We start from the raw sequence: 19,573 nt of genomic DNA, 5'->3' as shown, positions 1-19,573 counted from the left end.
GGTAGGTGGAGTGGGATTCGTTAAAAAAGAAACACAAACCGAGGCACTCCTCGTTGCGTCCTGATCTGATCTGCACATCTAGAACGGTGGGATGAAAAAGAATAAACTGGCAGATAAACAACCAGGATGGGGGTTATGACAGCTGCCACATGCAGCTGATGAGTCTGCAGCTGAATGCAAGAAGATGGCCTCGGCCTCTGTCCCCTCTTGCTCCCCAGTCCTATATATATATCTCACCTCCCTAACCTCCTCCTTCACGACTCCCTGCTCCTCCCTCGGGTAATGATGTGAAAGAATGTTGTCGATTCTTCGTCTCTTGGTGCTGAAAAGCTTTAGTGGCCATTTAAATGAGTTCTTTTGTCCGGGGGCCCCGGCCATTGAGAAGACGGTTCAAAATGCCCATCCACTGAGTCCACATTTAGACAGAGGGTGTTAGAGAGGGTGTGTATGGGACCGAGAGACACGGGGAGAGCTAGAAGCCAGCCGATTTACATCATAGTCACATGTGGTATAAGAGTGTGCTCCCCCCCCCCCCCCCCTCCCCTCCCCTCCCCTCCCCTCCCTGAAAAGCCCAGACCAAGGCAAAGAACAGCGGGCTGGACTGACCGCTGCCTCCAGTCGGCTCACTCCACTACAGACGGTGTGCTGGATGTGAAGACGAGAAAGTACGTTGGTGGCACCCCCCTTTCTTTCTTCCTTTTTACTTTGGTGTCTTTCCTTCTGCTGACATGGCTGAAAGCTGTCAGTGCCGTTAGTCAAACTCAACTCATATGGTCAGTCAGCTGACGTGGACTTCATGTGGTCCGATGTCTTCACTCGGCTCACCTGCCCACTCTACATACTACGCGATCATCGCGCGCAGCAGCAGCAGCAACCACTTTGTCTGCCGCTGACGTCAAGGCAGCACCCGGTGGTCCCAGCGCAAAAGGAGGCCCAGCACCTGCCCCGTGGACCACTGCGGGGACAATACGAGCGCAGGACTCGTCTGGCAGGCCGCTGGGGTGCTTCAGCCGCACAGAGCCCAAAGAGGGCCGAGAAACAAAAGCTGGCAACGTGGGAGGCTTTACTCTCCCTGCTCAACAAAAGCCAGGGGAAAAGAAAGAGCACTTCCTGCCCCTACACCCCCGCTGACTTGCATCCTTCCCACCACCTCCGTCATTACAATAAACAAATATAGCAGAAGACAAACAAACGCCCTGCTCTGCAGTCATAAAGACCAGGTTCTCGAGCCTCAAAAAGAGTATTTGGCATTCAAAAGACCCTGCAGAAAAATTCAAAAGCACACTCTTGTACGAACATCAATGAGCACATTGACTCTTTCCTCATCCAGGACACATACAGCGCCTGCTGCTGAGAAAGGCCAACGCTGTGAAGTGCAGGCAGCACACAAGTACAGCAGACACAAACAGAAGCAGTGGTTTTTCCGCCTCTGGTGATGTTATTGATATTGCCATGGCTCTATTTATTCTATTCTATTCTTCTATTTCCAGCTGCAAGGCTCACATGCTCTAAATGTTCATACGCCTGAATGTGTTTCGTTTTGTGTCGTTGCGTGCTCCTCTACAATCTACTATGAACGGCTAACAAACACCACCATCTCTCTTTAGTTTCAGAACTTTAAACAAAGTAACTGTAAGTGTTAGTTCATGTCAAAAGCTGCAGTGCTGGTACGACCTCAACGTCATCTCAAGTGTGAAATATTTCCCGTGCAAGCCGGTGGACTAATGCTGTTGCGCCACCGTGTGAAAAGAGCCTTTTGGAAGTAGACAAACGAATGAGCTGCTTCAAGTCGGACCTCTGGGGGAAAGAGAGGGGGGGTACAGGAGCAGGCAGAGGGGGTGAGAAAGTGACAGCGGGACGGAGTGAGACAAAGGGAGGGAGACAGAGAGGTGGAGGTCGGACAGGAAAAGCTGTTGGCCTTGCATTTCCGCCTGGCGGCACCTCGCAGGGCCAATTTGAGCCCTAAATGTGAAGGTGGTGACCTTGCGGGCCCAGAAGGGTGGCTGGGCGGGGCGGGGGGGCTTGAGCCTCTGACTCTCTGCTTTATGTCATGATATGATGAGTTGTCACAACAGCTTGCGGGGCGCTAATGAGCTGTAGTGAGGCCGGGGCAGGGAAGGGAGGGCCGGGAAGAGAGGAGATGTGGGGATGACAGTGCCGTGATGGATTGAGGTCCTCTCAGGCCTCCGAATTCCAAAGCAAGCAGAAAAAGCTGCCAGAGCGCCCTGAGCCTCTCCCAGAGCGTGCAAGTGGCCCACGTCCAAGGCACATGGAGTGACACTATGCAGAAAAACACACACACACACACACACACACACACAACACTGGAGAGCTGGGGAAAGTGTCAGAGAAGAGTAATTTGTACGTGTGTGCGAGTACGTGCGCACTATTTGGTTTGAGTAAAAGTAAAAGCTGTGCTGCCACCAATCCAATGAATCATCTGGTATCATTCCATGCCGTCCTGTTGAAATCTGTTTACACATACGACTGCTGTTCTCCTTTGGGAGGTATAGAGTGCCCCCTCTAGGCTAAAGACCTTCATCTCCTAGCAAACCGCGTATCACACCAACCAGTATTCACACACACACACACACACACACACACACACACACACACACACCCTGGTAGCACTCAAGTCAAATCAATCCTCAGATTCAAGAAGACAATCTAAAAGGAATATTTGGAGATTAACGGCAATGGAATATGAAATGCTCCGACAAAATTAAAGGCTTATCAGAGCCACGATCTCCCAGCATACCACGCGGATTAAAAAAAAAAAACATTTCAGAAACAATATTTCTTGGTTTAATCACTGGAGAGAGAAAGAGCTCTCCACCATATTAAGAACCTGGGGATTGTAGAGGGGGAGCAGAAGGATTTTTTTAAAAGCAGACGTGGAGGTGTTGATCAGTTTTCTTTTGCAGAGAAGATGCGTCTCTGAGGGCAAGGGGCTCCCGAGACCACAGTATATTTAAAAGTTAATCTATTCACTTTGCTGCAGTGACATGCCGACTGCTTGATCAGAGCGCTGAACAAAAATATTATGGGCCAGAGCCTTTGCTCCCCTTCCCTCCTGCTCTCTTTCGCTAGCGCTCAAGTCGTTCGTCACCATTTATTTTTGCTTCCCATCTTTGATAGTCGGCACATCAAATGGAATCACAGAAAGGACACGTTCTGACATGTCACAAGACAAATAAAACTGCGCACAAATAGCTCATCTATGAAGTGGTATTTGGTAGAACTGTTGTATTCTGCGAAGACAAATCGCCTCTTTAGACACACGTGTGTTGAAGCTTTTCCCTTTTCAATGTAAACAGCCTCTTGAGCTCTCATACCTGAGTTAAAGGGGCTTCTCTAGGAGCTGATATTGTATCACACCGTTAAGAGCCAGACTGAATTCTGCCTTTTGAAATGCAATCAGACCCTCACAATTTCAGTTGAAAGCCGGGCAATTAAGAATTTGAATTGGATGGCAACATTGACAAAGGGATATGTTAATCTGTGAGGTTATTGAAATCTTATTTTACATTTCATGGTTAAGACATGAGCTTGATCAAATCATCTGATCAAATAAATAATATTCCTCTTGAGAGAACCGTGTTTCAGAAAATGTACTTTTTTAATTAACTCAGAGACACGTGTATTATTTAGGCCTTAATCTAAGATTATTGATAACATTTTGGGGATTTTCTTTTTGTCAATTACTAAAGTCTGTGGAGCACCAATCCATGGTTTGAGCTATTTGCATGCATATTTGATATAATTAGCATCACTGAGCACAAAAGTTTTCTATATGGCAGCACATTTTAAAACACCCTTAAAAATCAGATGGCCACGACTCTCCACCCAAATACCGACCCCCTCCCCTCCCCAACCTACTACCAACCTGCACCCCCACCACAACAACAACAACAACAACAACAACAACAACAACAACAACAACAACAACAACCTGTCAGAATCATGCTAAAAGCCTCCAGAGGTAAGAAAAAGCAGAGACAGTGAAGAAGCAGGGGAGCAGTACTGCGTTACTCACCCAGCTGCTCAGATTGAGGTGCCAGTAGCCCACCTGCTGGAGGAGAGAGAGCCCGGGGCCCAGGACTCCTGCCTCGGCTCCCGTCTCCTCCGGCCCGGCTGAAACTCCATCCCGCGGGTACATGACCCTCTCGGTCCCACCCCCGCCCCCGTCTCCTCCTCCTTCCACCTGGCCCCCCCCCAGCTCCTCCTTCCCCTCTCTACGCCGGGGAGAAGCTCTCTCGCTTCTCTCTTGGACGCTTCTCTCCTGCACTTCTCCTTCTTTGTCTGTTTCTGCCTTGGCTCCTTCCTTCACTGTGTGCAAGTGTGTTTGCTGGGCATGTGTGGCGTGTGTGCATGTGTGTTTATCGGCCCCCCTCTCTTTGCACTTGGTGCCGAGGCCGGCTGAACATTGTTCCCTCAGGTTTTGACATAAGAGAGTGTGTGCATCTCTTGAGGCGTCTAAAGCAGGTTCAGGGTCTGAGGCCTAGTTTCCCCCCATAAACACACAGTCACCACAATCCTCCCCACCCACCCACATCCATCCTTAAAAAAAGAAATCCCTCACTCTAACCACAGAGGCTTTAGAGTCTCCTCTTCTTCTCAGCGAAAGTTTTGATGCCGGTGACAAGAAGCACAAGAAGCCAGAATGTGGACAGAGAGAAGAAAAAAAAAACTGTGAGCAGATTTTCAGCACTGCAGCAATCTTCCCACTAGCAATAACTCCAGAAAAAAAAAATATATACTCACAAACATACGCGCACAAAAATCAGTTATTACCCAAATCCCTGCTGTACGTTGGGCCTGTGTATGTGTTTCTTAGAGTACGTGTGTGTGTGTGTGTGTGTGTGTGTGTGTATGTGTGTGGGCTCTGCTGTGCCTCCAGGATGCCCAGAGACGAACTGGCAGCTTGAAAAGCTTTGGCTACAAGGTAAAGCGAGCGAGGCGAGAGATGGAGACAAAGAGGAGAGAGCAGGAGAGGGAGAGAGAGAGATAGAAGGGAACAAGACACAACAACATCCACAAAGGGAGGGCAGGCTCAGCAAAGTGTGGCCAACAGTCACTTTATCTGTGTGATGCTGACAGTCCCCTCTTCATACTCACTTTCTGAGGGAGGGGGGTGGAATTCTTCACTCTGACACGGACGTGGCACCTTTCTTTGCAATCCTTTTTATTCCCTCCCCCCATCTCACCCTTTTTCTAAACAATACCTTAGAGTGGTGAACAATCTTTCTCTTAACTCCCATCTCAACTCCGTCTCTTTTCAAGGTTCACGTGAACAAGGCCTCGATCCCCTCCTCACTGCCCTCTTCCCTTCCTTTCTGCATCTATGTCACCTTCAGAATCCATCATTCTTCTCAGAACTTAAGTTAAATGATAAGCTTCGCGTGGTCAAGACTTTCTGTCAACAAGCGCAAAGAAATTCAAGAGATCTGTTTGACATCAGAGCACACGCACACGCACACGCACACACACACACACACACACACACACACACACGCAGAGACAAGGAGATTCCATCAAACTGAGTTGTGATTTAGAAAACTAAACATGTTCCTAAAATCTGAACACGTTTTTAAAAAAAATGTGGGTCTCAATAAAAAAACCATGGGATTAAATTTTAATATTAGGGAAATATTGTCTAAAGGATCGGAGGAAAAATTAAAAAAAAATGAGTTAAACCACCTCGGATAAATAAATTGTATTTTTCAAAGCAACTTACATCTTTCACAAATAAAAATTCTGCCAACAGAATAAACAGTTTCTTAAGGTTAGGATCATTTTCATTTTTGCATTCTATAATTAACAAGATGTGTCATCCGTTTATTACCTTTTATAACCTCTAACAACCCAAATCTGACTAATTACCATGAAAAATTAAATATTTATAGAAAGAAATATTACCATCTAAGCACAGTAGCATTAATATATACATTTTTTATTTAACCCGATGAAGCAAAATACTAAAGAAAATATATCTTAACTAAGGGAATTAAAATATCTTTCAAAGCTACGCAAATAAAACATGTTTTCCAGCTGTATTAATGCATTTTGAAAGAGACTTTTCTCTTAATGCGTTGTTCCTTTCTTTTTCTCCTGCACTCGTTCAGCCTCTCTGTCACTGTTGGGACTCCTGCTCTTCCCCTGGCCTGCAGCAGGCAGTCCCGAGGCCCTTAAAGCCAAAACAAAGCCCTGGGAATGTCCTTTACACAGCTCGGACAATGGCGTCGCGGCTCCGGCTTGACAAGTAAAAGAGCTCCGACAAGGCGGTGGCTAATTGCCTGCCCTCCCTCTATTCAGCCGGCCTGCCACACTCCTGCCATCTCCTTTTGTCCCACGTGTACTTTCTTAAGTAAACTGCCAGTTCACCAGCGAGTGATGGACAGCTCCCAATCACCCAGCGACAATGGCGTCAACGCCACAACACAAGAGAGCACAGGGGGGAGAAGAAAATACTCCATTCCACTCCACTGTCTGGGATGTTCGCACGAGACCAGAAAGTGTGCAATACAACAAAAAAAGGGAGAACAAAAACTTTTGCAAAACAAGGAAACGGAACGGCCTCTGACCTTTACAAATGAATTATTTTCACAGATAAATTTGAACAATGCAGAATAAAACCGCAGTGAGAGAAGCCCTTTAACTAAGTCGTCTAATCTCAAAGTCCTGGTTCTCTTCATTTAGAATATATACGATCATAATTACGGTGTAATTACGTTATTTAGAAAAATCAGATAAAGTGAAAAATTGCAGATACTAAAAGATTTTAGACATGAACTAGAAAGAATATGAACCCTGATTTATTTATGTTAACTAAAGCAAAGAAGTAGAAGATACAATCAGAACTCCTTGACTTTAGATGCCAATACAACGTATAATATTTTAAACTGCTTCAATATAAATAGTGGAATTTGTCAATTAGATTTAATATAATTGTGTTTTACCATACAATAAACAATAATACTATTTAGTTTGAAGTCTTAGAATAATACACCCCTGTCAGGCTGTCAAGACAAAGCAATCAAACAGTGCCTTTCATTATCCAAATTGTCAATCTGTCACTTAGCAACATAAGTGTTATAAATTGCCAAACGAAGCCCAGACAAATACCCACGAACAAATACAATCAAGACATAATATTTAAAGCCAAATAAGCACCATGGAATAAAGCACAGCTGTAATTAAAATGTTGAAAAGTCTTACCATTTAAAAGAGCTGTATTTGGGATGCTGCTCGGCTCCTGGTTAAAACAAGCATGCTGGCACTCGTGGTAGTGCACAGACTCCAAGCAGACTCCCACCACCATGTCAGCCACTAATCCACTGGGGGGCAGCACCTCATCTACGGCAGCCCCTCGCTAACGCCCGATGGGTTAAGCCGATAAGAGAGTGTCCGGAGAACCGGGGCGAGAGCACCGACTTAGGACGGTAGCCCTTCAGGTCCCAGAGCGAGGAGGACCACGGTGGCCAGAGCTGGCTGTTCACTCTCAGCCCCCTCATGCATTCAAAAACGCACACTTAGGCTGCGCTGCTCTTCTCTTCTCTTCTCCGCGTCTGACCGGGACCCCCTCTTTCCCCCCTCGCCCATCTTCATATCCCCCCCTAATAAGCTCTTTTGTGTCCATCTCTCTTTCTTTGATAAGTTGAAAGAACAACAAAAAGAGGGAGCGAGAGAGAGAGGCTTTCATTCAGCGGCTTGGCAGAAATAAAAGGTAGTGGAGTGCCGTCTATAGGAGTTGCCCTAACTTGGCTAAACTCAAGCAGCGGGGTGTCTCTCGTCATGTCATTAATCCCCAAAAACTAGCCACGCTCCATTCACCGCAAGTCACACTAAATTAAATACAAAATCAAAAACACAAATGCCGGGCAGGAAAAAAGTGTCAGAAAAAAAAGGCGAGAGAAAGCATTCCGATCCGGGGCAAAGGGTGTGTAGTGTCGCGGCCACGTTTGCTCCTCGGTCGCCACAATTTTTTGATGTAAGAAGTGACGGGAAAAAAACAGCCACACAAAAGACAAAAAAAAACGGATATTTATCACCAAAAGAACCCGTCATTGTGGTGCAGCTTTTGCACCTCCAACTATCCCGCCGGAACTCTCTTAAGACAACTGAGAGGCGGGAAAAGGAGCCCCAACTCCAAAGTCAACACAACAAGCCACCAACAGCGGTTAAAAACAACACCAAAAAATACCAATAAATGGTAACAAGCCCCGTCTGGTTTTAGGGAGAGCTGGCGATAGAAAATTCAACCCGGCCAACTGGTGGCTTGAAGAGAGGAAGCCCACTCTTAAAGCCGTGATCCGACCATCCACCGTACCACCGCTGTGAGCCTTTTAACCACAGCAGAAAAAAAATGACTATTGATCTTCAAATAGCGATAATTGAAAAGATGAAAAAAGATTAAACAACAAAAAAAAAATCAAGAATGTGCTGACTTACCATGTTGTGCTCCCCTTTTGTTGTAAGTTTTTGTTAAAATAAAAAAAATGATTTGCTCAAAGATGCAGCATTGGAGGTGTCAAATTGTCGTAGCCGTCTCTTGATCGCATTACTTCCACAGTCCTGGTTTCCAATGCGTCTGAACTTTTTCCCTTTCTCTTTTATTTTGTTTGTGGTACCTAGCCCTTTTTTTCTCCCCTGCTTAAGACTTTAAAAGCCTTCAGCTCAGCAAAGCAGCACAAATTATCTTGCCACCTTGCTCAGCTCTGATGCTTTGGCCGCTAACTTTGGAAGGCCCTTTACTACTGCATCAAAATTAGCATTGTCAAAGCAGTTAATGAATATTAATATTGTATTTGTCATTGGAGCTGGCCCATTGCTGAACTCCAAGTCATCCATCAGGGACAAGATTAAGCACACAATTATTTCTGACTGACAGGGACCAAAATCTGGAAGATTTTTTTTTTTTTCTCCTCCAACAATTTAAAGAAAAAGACACAACATCATCTTAAGGTACCTCCCATGAGACGAGACAAGATTAATACACTTTTAATGAAGCAAGATTTCACGGTGCATGAACAGCGGGACCCTCAGCAAAGAAAGGAGACGAATATAGAAATATTTTCACTGATAATTTTAACCATTTTTTTTAAAGGATTTAAATCATAAATTACAAATAATTTTGATGACGGAAGACAAAATTAAAATCCAAAGAACATCCTTTTTTTTTTCTTCTTTTGATAAAATACAACGGATTTATTCTCCTTGATTTTTTATTTATTTTTTGTACGAGAAGATCTGGATTTGCTTTTTCCACCTTTGTTGGAACATTAATAGAAATAAGATTGTACAAGCGCTACACTGTGAACATCGCTGGCGCTAAATTTAACATGAAACATTCATTAAAAACGCTGGACCTCCAGCTTGCGGAGCACCGACCGCGGAAGGACCACACAGGCAGCCTCCATCAGCAGCACCACCCGCTGCAGCGCTGCGCTACCCTGGCTTCCTCCCCTGCTCCGCCACCCGCTTCCCTCAGAAACAGCTTCACACCAGGAACCCCCGGCTGTCAAATACGGCTCTCTGCGCAATTTCCCAAAACCTTCATCAAATATGTCACAATGCACAGTTCTAAATATTTTCTACATAATGATGTCATTCCAATTTACCCCCACGAACAGTTTAATAAATATAAAACTCTCTCGTATCAGGAATATTTGAAGCAAAAGCATTCCTACCGGTAACTGTCTTGAAGAATTACGCAGATGACACGCCATCTTCTTCACTCCTCTCTACCCAAAGCGTCACTGGATCTTTTGCATGATTTCAAAAAGCAAACTCTTTTTGTCTTTTCTCACATTTTGTATATTCTGAGCAACACAAGAGTCGAGCTTCCAAAATCAGGCTCCATCCCTTTTTTCCCACAATTATCTGATCAGTTTTCTCCGTACATTGATTTCCGTCAGCGGAGCGGCCGCGTGCAAAATCTTATTTGGGTCGAATTAAAACTTATTTTCCACTTTCGCCCTTCTGAAGAATACTGCTATAAAATAACGGGGAGAGCACGGAGGGGGGGCGCGCAAACAAAAAATGGCAGATGTGGGGCACTAATGCCAGCAGCCTAGTGAATTGGTGTGAGTGTGGGGGTCAAGCTGCGGGCTCACCTTGGAGCGCCGAGCCCCTGCCGACCACCCTGCCGGCGCCCTAATACCATTAGCAACCCTTAGATGAACATACTAAATTGGCCTTTTGTTCTCCAGGTGCCGATCCAGCCTCGCTGGTGTCACGGACCCAAATACAGATGGTGCTGCCTTTTTTGTGAAATGAATAGCGAGCATAAGAAAGCGCTCCGTTTTTCACGCATTCTTCCAATCTCTTCGAAAGCCGTCGGCTTTGCCGAATACTTTTTTCCAAGCGCACCATTCACATTTAAAACTTTAGATATCACTTTGTTATATTTTCTCTCAATTTAATTCATGTTAAAATGTCCCCTAAATGTGTATTATTATTATTATACACACATACTTTGCTATTACAATTTAGAACGGATATTTGCAAGATCTCGCAATGAGGCGTCTCATGAATTAGACTTGATCCAATTCAGCAGCAAAGAATGATAAATGTAATAAAATGAGGGAGCCAAACCAGGATTTTAATTCAAATTTCATAAACAATAATTTGAGTCTTAATAATTATAATAATTATTTCAAGGCTGACAAATAAAATAATTTGCTGCCCAAAAAAAAAAAAAAAAATCAGACAAATAAAAATATCTGCATTACAGCTCAGACAGTATAAATTCACATTAATAAATAACATCTTTATAATACAAGATCTCAAATGGCAGCGTAGGAATGCCGTATATTAAATTGTAATTATACAAATGATCTGTTAATTGTTGTGACACGAGCACAGACACTGATTAAGTGTTCACGGGAGGTTGTCTGTGAAAACAGGCACCGAACACAGAAACCCACCGCGGCTTAATTCAAGTCGAGAGCCTGAAACAGGTCCAATCTAGGTGAGGAGGAGAGACGGGAAGAGAGAGAGAGACGAGAGGGAGCAGGGCAGGCAGCTCTGTGGCCCAGCGTGATCACATCAGCGCTAGTATCAAATTAACTCTCTGACTTTGAAAGTTATTGATCTGCTATTAAGACACTAGTGAACTTGATGAAGTGAGTGCTGTAGGTGACTCTGAGACTTCAAAGTCTCACACCAGCCACATAAAACAAGCCACTTTGATCCCCTCTCTCCGCTCCTCGGATCTGGAGAGGGGGCTTCAGAGAAACCCCCCAATTCTCCTCTCCTCTCTTCTCGCACTCACCCCGGGCCCGAGCTTCAGCTCTCTCTTTCCCTTTTCCTACGTCTGCTCATGATGCCCGCGAGAAGCCCCGGCAAAGCTGCGGTGCCACGCGATGTTCAATCGCACCACATTTTTTACAGAGCAGTCAGCAAGTTGAGAGCACAGTAGAGTGTAACAGTGGCGCAGACAGATCTCCTTTCTGATTCACCAAGAAATAATAAACCAACACGCACACAGAAAAATGCAATATGGTGTCAAAACAACTACTAGAATAAGACGGCCATGTAAGCGCCATTCGCATTAAAATTCAGTGTCGATAAGAAGGGGATTCTTCATGCCAAATACGGCATGTAATAAGGTCGGCGATGAGAGAGACAATGCAGAGTGGGAGATAGCAGCACTATTGTGTGCTGAATACATCCCCCTCTTTGCTTAAGGCAAGTCTTCCCACTACATTAAATACTGTGTGCTGCCAATCACACCTGCCTTTTTTTTTTCATTTTGTGCCACTGGGTGGAGGTAGTAGTTAATGTTTTCAACATGCAGCGTATCACTTGAATATACTGAAGCAGATACAAATCACAACCGGCCCACAGATTTCTTCCTCTCTATTTCAACAAATAAAAGAAAAAACAAGGACACACAAAAAAACAAACGTATTTTTTGTTCTCATGTTGCAGCCTGCAAAGACTGAGAAACTAAATCTCAGGTTCGCACTCCACCGAGCTGCTAACTTAAGCGGGACCGAGTACAATAAATATTAACGGCTAAATTAATTATCGGCAGGACAGTGTTTGCGCTCAGGCTCCGGCGCTCTCAGGCACCGTGTGTGTGTGTGTGTGTGTGTGTGCGTTCGAGTGCAAGTGTGTCTGCACTTGGAGTGCCGGTACTAAGCTGTGGCTGTTTTAATTAAGAGGGGTAAAACAGATGACAAATGCGAGACAGTTAAACATTTAATGTGTGCTTATCCCCCCCCCCCCCTCTCATTTATTTAGTTGGAAGAGATTCAGAGTGGGTGGCGTTTAAGAGTGATGCGCCGGCAAAAACGCTGGTGGAATTAGAATGCAGCCCCGTGCCGCCGTGACAAGTCAGCCGGCAACACACAGCCAATTCCTGACAATTGTTTTGACATTTTCAACTTAATTCTGTTTGATGAGAAAGAAAGGGATTACGTGACAAATCAAATAAACACACAAATACGGATTCTGCTGCACAGCTGCTCGCGAAAAGCAAAAGATTTGTAATAACGCAACGAGTTTCAACGTAAATGACAGAGTGTCACTTAATTATGGAGGGAGTATTTATGGCACCCGTGCCTAAATTATCAAATAAACCATGCGATTAAAAATAAAAATGTATTAGAGTGTCTAGTTTCTCCTTCATTTCACCTGAGAAAGATTAAATTATTTTTTTTTGTTCTGGATGATCCCCATTGTGTATCTGGTGCTGATGCACATTGCCTAGAGTCAATGTCAAATCCCAGCTCCAGTAGTCCCGCAAAAAATACAGAACGAACAGCGCCCGCGGCACACACATCCCTTTACTCAACCCACTTGCAATATCTCATCCAAAGTTATCACTTCCAATGTGACAATGTTAAAATGAAAATAAAAACATAGATATTTTATACATATATATATATATATATATATGTATATATGTAGGGAGAGGGAGAAAGAGATAAAAATGGGTGGCAGCGGTGGGGGTATGGATGGGGAAAGAGAAGCTAAAAAAGCAAAAAGAGGGAGAGGGAGAAAAAGAAGAAAAGGAGGAGGAGGTGGAGGAGGAAAAAGAGCCCTGTGCCACGAGCATATATAAGAGAAACCTTCACCAATTAGTGGGGAGAAACGGGAGAGGGAGCTGCCGCGGCGTCGGCACTCAAAGAGCCAGGCCTCGCGGCGAAGCTGTCATGTCGGCAGGATTGATCAACAGGCCTGCTATTTCTAATGGCATGTTGTCATGAAGCTGCAGCCATGGGGAGCCACCTGCCTCAGTCCTCGCACAGCACTCTGTGTGTGTGTACTGTATATGTGCAAGTGTGTTTGTGTGCATGAAAGATGGGGTTGGGGGTACTGCAGCAGCCATACCTGTTCTGTGCCCATATATCTTTTACTAACAATTTAAAAACAGCCTGGAATCCTCCTCCCACTCTCTGGCAGTCTACCTTGCCTTTCCCTGAAGGTGGAAGAAATGTGCCAACCTGGATTGTTCTTTATTCGCACACAGCAGAGCCAAGCTATTGTACAATCCAACACAATGGACACAAAATGTATACTGTGTTGTGTAGAGGGGGAAATGTAAATGAAAGCAAGTGGTTTAGGTTCTTTCAAAAATGATAAAACTAATAATTCAGAGGAAATACAAATTATTCTTTTTAATCAATTTCACCCCATTCAACAAATTAATTCCTCTGTCGCATTGAAACAGTGCATTACATGCATACAACTATCCCGAGTTATCATCTGAAAGGCATTGCATTTGATTATAACCCATTTTTCTTTTTATGAAAAAAAAAAAAAAAGGCCGTCAAATAATCAGCGGACAATAGGAACTCGTCTGCAAAATGCCATCGCAGCGAAAAGCACAATCAAATGCTCGGAAATTGCTTTATAAAAAAGAAACCGTCACGTTGTCCTCGTTTTTCAGTAATACGCCAACAAAAAACAAAAAAACGCTTCCTTTTCAGCCTTGGCGGCCAAACAAGCCCGGCCTCGCAAACAATAAAAAGTCAAATAAAAGTTACAGAACTTGAGAGTTGAAGGTACAGCGGGCTACTTGGAGTGCGTGTCACGTACAGTTAACCTTTTTATCAGGCGCGCCTGTGGTCTCATCAGTCGATGAAATTCTTTGCCCGCGGCGGTGGCTTAGCCGAGGGACACGGACCAATAGGAAAATATTTCATTGTGTTAGCATTTCAAATGGCGAGTGGAGGGTGGAGAGGAGGGCGTTTGGAGGGGCGGTGGGGGAAGAAGCTCTAACCGATCGTTGCCAGCGGAATTAATTGCCTATTCTGAGAATAATGTCCCTTATCCACGATCCTCGGAGGGCCGAAACGCTAGCAGAGGCCACTTTTTTTTTTATGTTTGGTGTCTTCAAAAAGAAGAGCGCTTAGGGGTACTGGCCGTATTAGGGGTTTAGCTCAGCCCCCTTTAGGCCAGGAAAAATAATCAGAAGCGCTGAACCAAACTCCACTAATCCGTTCCCCAATTAAAAAAAACGTAGGACCCATTACACTTTACGTTAATGTGAACCGCCAAATAAATAGTGAAAAATGAATGATACGTTTAATAAAAAAATGGTAAATTCTCACTAATAATTACATTAGTCGATGAAATTCACTTTAAGAGGAAGACCATGAGAACTAAAGCGCCGATGTTTGGCTTTCAGCCAGCTCCCGATAAATGGCTCAAGATGGAGCGACCCCGGTGGTGCTTCTATCCTTTTATTTAAGGGGATTTAAGTTCAGGCTCTGTTACACATTCGCCAAACATATGCAATGACCCTAACTGATATCGGTGCATCTTTTTAGCCACATCTTAATCTAACCTTTGTAAAGCTCCGTGGCTTTTCAGACTCAAAACAGCATTAAGAACGAGCATTGTTTGGAGCGAGGAAGGAGGCGGCCCTGGGAGACGACTCCACCAAAAAAAGCTGGGCTCGGGTTAGGGCAGGAGCCCTCTGGAAAAACAGCTGCTTATGCACTCCAATCAGTAGGAAAACAAAAATCAAAACCCAGATTTTTTTTTTTGTGTTGTTTTTGCGGTGGAGGGGGGGGGGGGCACCCCCAAACGCTCCATCCCCTCCATATCGACCTCTACGGGCCCATTCGTGCAAGGTGTCGATTTCATCCCTCGGCAGATGGACGGGCAAATTCGCAGCAGTCCCCATTACACGCCTTCTCCTTCGCTCATTGTGAATTCAGTCAACGAAGTCAATCTTATTAACTTCCGCGCCGGTTCACACATGACATTTTCCTTCAATTTTCTCGCCGACATCAAAAACATCAATTAGCAGCTCGAAAATGGAAAGGAGCGAATGACGGAGTCCGATAACGGCGACTTATTTGAAGCTGAGGGTAAATCTATTCTCCGGTTTTGAATGTGTTCATTACAATTGCATTTTCAAAGAAGACCTCCAAATAGCAAAGAAATTTAATTTATCTCGTAGAAATGGCCAGAAATTGTTTTTTTTCCACCCTTTCTTTTTCTTTTTTTTAATCCTGCGTCTATCTCTCAGCCTCAGTGGGTGACACAAAGCCTTGTGCTGCTGCATTTTCCTTTCTCATTAGAACAGATCACAACTCCCACAGAAGTTGAAACCCTAGACTGTAACCTCCAGAGTAACCCGTAAAAAAACATTTTTAACAGAGTAAATCATTTCTTCAGGAATAAGAGGAGGCGATAAAGTAGCCGGGCCGGTGACCTACAGTACAAAAATATGACGACGATGATGATAAATGCAGTATCTATTCTTACCCAACAAGGGGAGCTGTTATCAGATCAGAAGGAATAGAATGCTGTTCAGGAAACAATGTTGGTCTTTTTTGTTTGTCGGTATTCATCATTCTTCAAAATCAATCTTCACACATGTATTTATCATTGATTTAAAGACGCACTGAATTAAAAATATATATATATATAAAGTATTATTGCAATGCGTTTGCTTTGCAAAAATATTGTCAGAAGGCTCTTGTGCCAAATTAATGATATTCTTTGTAAATAAAATGATATATTTATTTTTGTATATTATATTCAGGACATTAAACAATTTAAAGACTAATTTAAAATGTTATATATATATATATATATATATATTGGTTATTATTAACAACTCCTGTGTTCTCTTTACAGCAACAGTTTAAGACTGCAGAAATAAATATATTATTACATTTAATAAAGTGTCATTTAAAATCCTGAGATTTTTTTCCAACCTATTTTAGTATTTTGCTTTATGTACTAAATGTTCCCTGTTTGATTAGAAAATTAAATAAATAAATGCATGCTCAAACCCAACTTCCATCTAAACTACCATTTTATCCATTTAGCCCCATTGATCATTTCCTGCTACTCTCCATCACGGTTACATCAAAATGTGAAATACAAACCTACACATTAACGACGCTCTCTCATGGCTCAACTCTTCTGCCTCCACTGACGAACATGTAACTCAATAAACCCTGGCCCGTAACCTTTAAGTAAAAGGCTATTTTTTGCCGATATACAAACATTGTCAGACGGCTTCCTCGTGCTTGAGTTACATTTCCGAGAGGGTGAACAAAAGCAACTTTAGCGCCGGTGGAAATACACTCGTAATGCAAGGGGGGGGTTTTGGGGAAGGGGGTTGCTCACACACGGAGCCGTGCGGATCAAGTTCCTCCGGCCCATTGATTTCTGATCTTTTGACATTATTTAGTTGCTTTTTATTTTTTTTGCCCATCTTTTATTCCATGTCACAAAAGACAGAAATGTCCAAACAAGTGATGTTGGGAATATCTACGATCTGTCAAAAGAGCAGGCTTTTCCCGGCATTAAAGCGACCAAATGCTCTGACGCAGTGCCGAGAATCGGCGGGATGAAAATATCACTCTTTATAATGGAGGCTAATCAGATTTCGGATGGCGTTTAGCCTTCTAGCTAAAGGGAGATGGAAACGCGTGTAGCAATGGGGGCTGTAACCGATACACTCCCAGTTCATCGCCATCCTGACCTCAAGACAAAAGGCCTCACATCTAATCTAGATGCTACATAAAGCCAAGAAAAATTAGTTTGCATTATCAAATTCTGAATTAATACGAAATGTAATTTTTACCCTAAATTCTGTTGTTAGTAGACAAGGCTGAAGGGACGAAGCGGGCGTGTTAAATGCAGAGAAAGACGAAGAGATGCATCTGTAACACGGCTGTCGGCTGAATGTTGAACACACAGCACTGATCAGTTCCATTAAGCAGGGATTTGATCATCTCCCCCCGTGCGCTTTCACAGCCCGGCTTCAGATTAGATCACTGTGAAAATGGTCAAATGGTGTGTTTATCTCACTGCAATTATTTTGATGCGGATGACAGAGATTGGTTGTTTGCATGCGGCTTGATGAGTGTGCACAGTGCGAGCCAAAGACGTGCACTCACAAATGCACACCCCAGACACACATGCTGGGGGGTGGAGAGAGCTGAATGGCTTCCTCTCAATGCCATTAACCCATTAGATAGCTTCAATAAAAGGCCTGGAAATAATGTTTTATGTGCAAAAAAAAAAAAAAAAAGTCACGTTGCACATGCAATTACTGCGCCGTAATCCTTAAGTTATGACTAATATTAATGTTCACAAATGGACTTTCAATGAGACTGAAAGAGAAAACCCCATGCAACAACGCTTACAAATGCAACCAAAGCAGGAAAACACCACCGCGCACACATTATACGCATATACGTAGACACGTGCGTCGGTGGTAGACATATACCAATATTTAGCTCTCCCTCTTTGTCAAATTCCAGCGCAGGCTATGTGCTTCCAAGGAAGTTTCAATAACGTTGGGATATTGTAGTTGCTGCTAGCTGAAATAATTTGCAGAACAACTCCCCTGGCATTCATTTAGACACTAAGTGAACTGACCTCCATCATGTGAGGGAGATGGTTCGGTCTTTTCCCAGCTGCTGTTGCACTCAGGATGCCCCTCAACCATGTGGTGACCTTGAGTGAAATCTTAATCCCGCAGGGCAACTTTTTAAGGACTATCACACTTTCTGCCCTTCCCAAGCGGATAATATATTCAGAGTCACATGAGATCATCTGTGCGATGGATCCGTCCCCCGTTTCTCAATGATCGCCTCTATTTTCAACTTCACTCGAGTTGGGCCGTGTTACTCGATTACCGGCCCTTCGTATCTACCTTTCCAATTACTTTTAAGAGTTGTGGATGGACAAATTTGGGCTTTCATGTCCCGTGTTAGCGGATGAGTCGCTGCTTCTGGCCATGAAAGGAGAGTTTTTAATGAGCCGAGGTGAGGTTAATTGGTTCGCTAAGATCCTCCGAGTCATGTGCCTCTATATGAAATTAAGTCCATTTCCTGGAGTTTCTCCGGATGCATTTAATAACAAACACTTCAGCCCAATTTTCATTTCCCAAAGAGAGGGGGAGATAGAGGGAAAGGGTGGTGGAGGGGGGGGGGGGGGGAGTTTGGTTGTTTATGCTTGTTTTATTCGCCGTCACCGTCCCACACTGTAAACGCTATCTCTGTTTGTGTTTCTTCAAAGACCACTGGTGTAATGTCAGCTCCCATTCAGAATTCGCCCGAATGTCCTGTTGCTTATAACTGCAAAATACAGCAGAGTCGTACACAGATACCTGACCGCTAATTACCAGCCAAATACTTTTCTAAGCATTGTTTGTAAAAAATCTGCAAATCCGTGAAGCCGGACATCTTACATTACAACATAATTACACGCAAGAATTCACAATTGGTACATAAACTATTCACTTTGTAAGGTTTACTTACGTTTAAAAAAAACAAGTTTTTTTCTGCAAAGTCAGAATGCAAGAAGACTCGAGACACGTTTCAAACGTTGTGTCAGTGCATTAGCTTCCCTGCAAAAAACCAACTGCTGAGTACTGTGGTTCACAAACGTAATAACATGGAATTACAAACTGCTTTTACATTTAAATGCTCAGTGTCAAACATGATTATGTGCATTTGTTTATGATATGCCAGCCTTTTCTAACAATAAATGTACATTTTTCAGCAGGCGGGGTCGATCCCTGCTGTTGAGTGAATGCAGGGGGAACCGCTCTGTCTACACTGCAATACAGTAATCCTCCGCAAATCACTGGGCCTTTCACATGCCATTAGGAACTACATGATGTGAATCGCCCCAGACTAAGAGACCTTGTAATCAACACTGGTGCAAATGTGTTAAGTTCAGCGTCTCCTCGAGGGGGGTTCAATGGGCCTGACAGTGTAATTACGGGTTGCCGCCACAATACAGCGGCCAGCGCACTCAACACTAATTCAATCCATCTTCATTTCCAAGAGCAACGCCCCTACCGTTGATGGATAGTTATCATTAGAGACTGACAAAGCACTGAAACAACTGAGGCGTGAGCAGCAAAGTGTGTGTGTGTGTGAACGCTGGGTGTAAAGTCAAAGAGCAGGAGGATGCGTCCTCTCAGATACACACTATTGCCCCAGACAGCAGGATTATATATTACTACAGGGATGAACACAGAGAGACGGAATGGGGAAGGAACTTTGGGTCAGGGAGCCGGGGTTTGCATCCTTCACACACACACACACACACACACACACACACACACACACACACACAC

At 43.9% G+C, this 19,573-nt stretch overlaps 1 protein-coding gene across 23 annotated transcripts in view; it reads right to left on the bottom strand.

The window, feature by feature from the left end:
* The window catches only part of tcf7l2 (transcription factor 7 like 2), an 87,025-nt gene that overhangs the window by 18,233 nt on the left and 49,219 nt on the right, over nt 1-19,573 (bottom strand). The window contains exon 1 of one of the 23 annotated variants that reach the window (XM_031843667.1): nt 4,037-7,210. The exons of 21 other annotated variants lie outside the window; for them this stretch is intronic. In XM_031843667.1, coding sequence (XP_031699527.1) covers nt 4,037-4,159 — 123 coding nt within the window. In that variant the 5' untranslated portion in view covers nt 4,160-7,210. Of the gene's footprint in view, nt 1-4,036; nt 7,211-19,573 lie in introns of those variants that run through there. One more of the 23 variants, XM_031843670.1, reaches the window with a different exon arrangement.

This window comes from Anarrhichthys ocellatus, unplaced genomic scaffold, assembly GCF_004355925.1.
Source record: "Anarrhichthys ocellatus isolate YVR2014 unplaced genomic scaffold, GSC_Weel_1.0 scaffold4, whole genome shotgun sequence".
Lineage (NCBI taxonomy): Eukaryota > Metazoa > Chordata > Actinopteri > Perciformes > Anarhichadidae > Anarrhichthys > Anarrhichthys ocellatus.
Note: the sequence above shows the minus strand (reverse complement) of the source record. Positions and strands in the feature narration are given on the sequence as shown.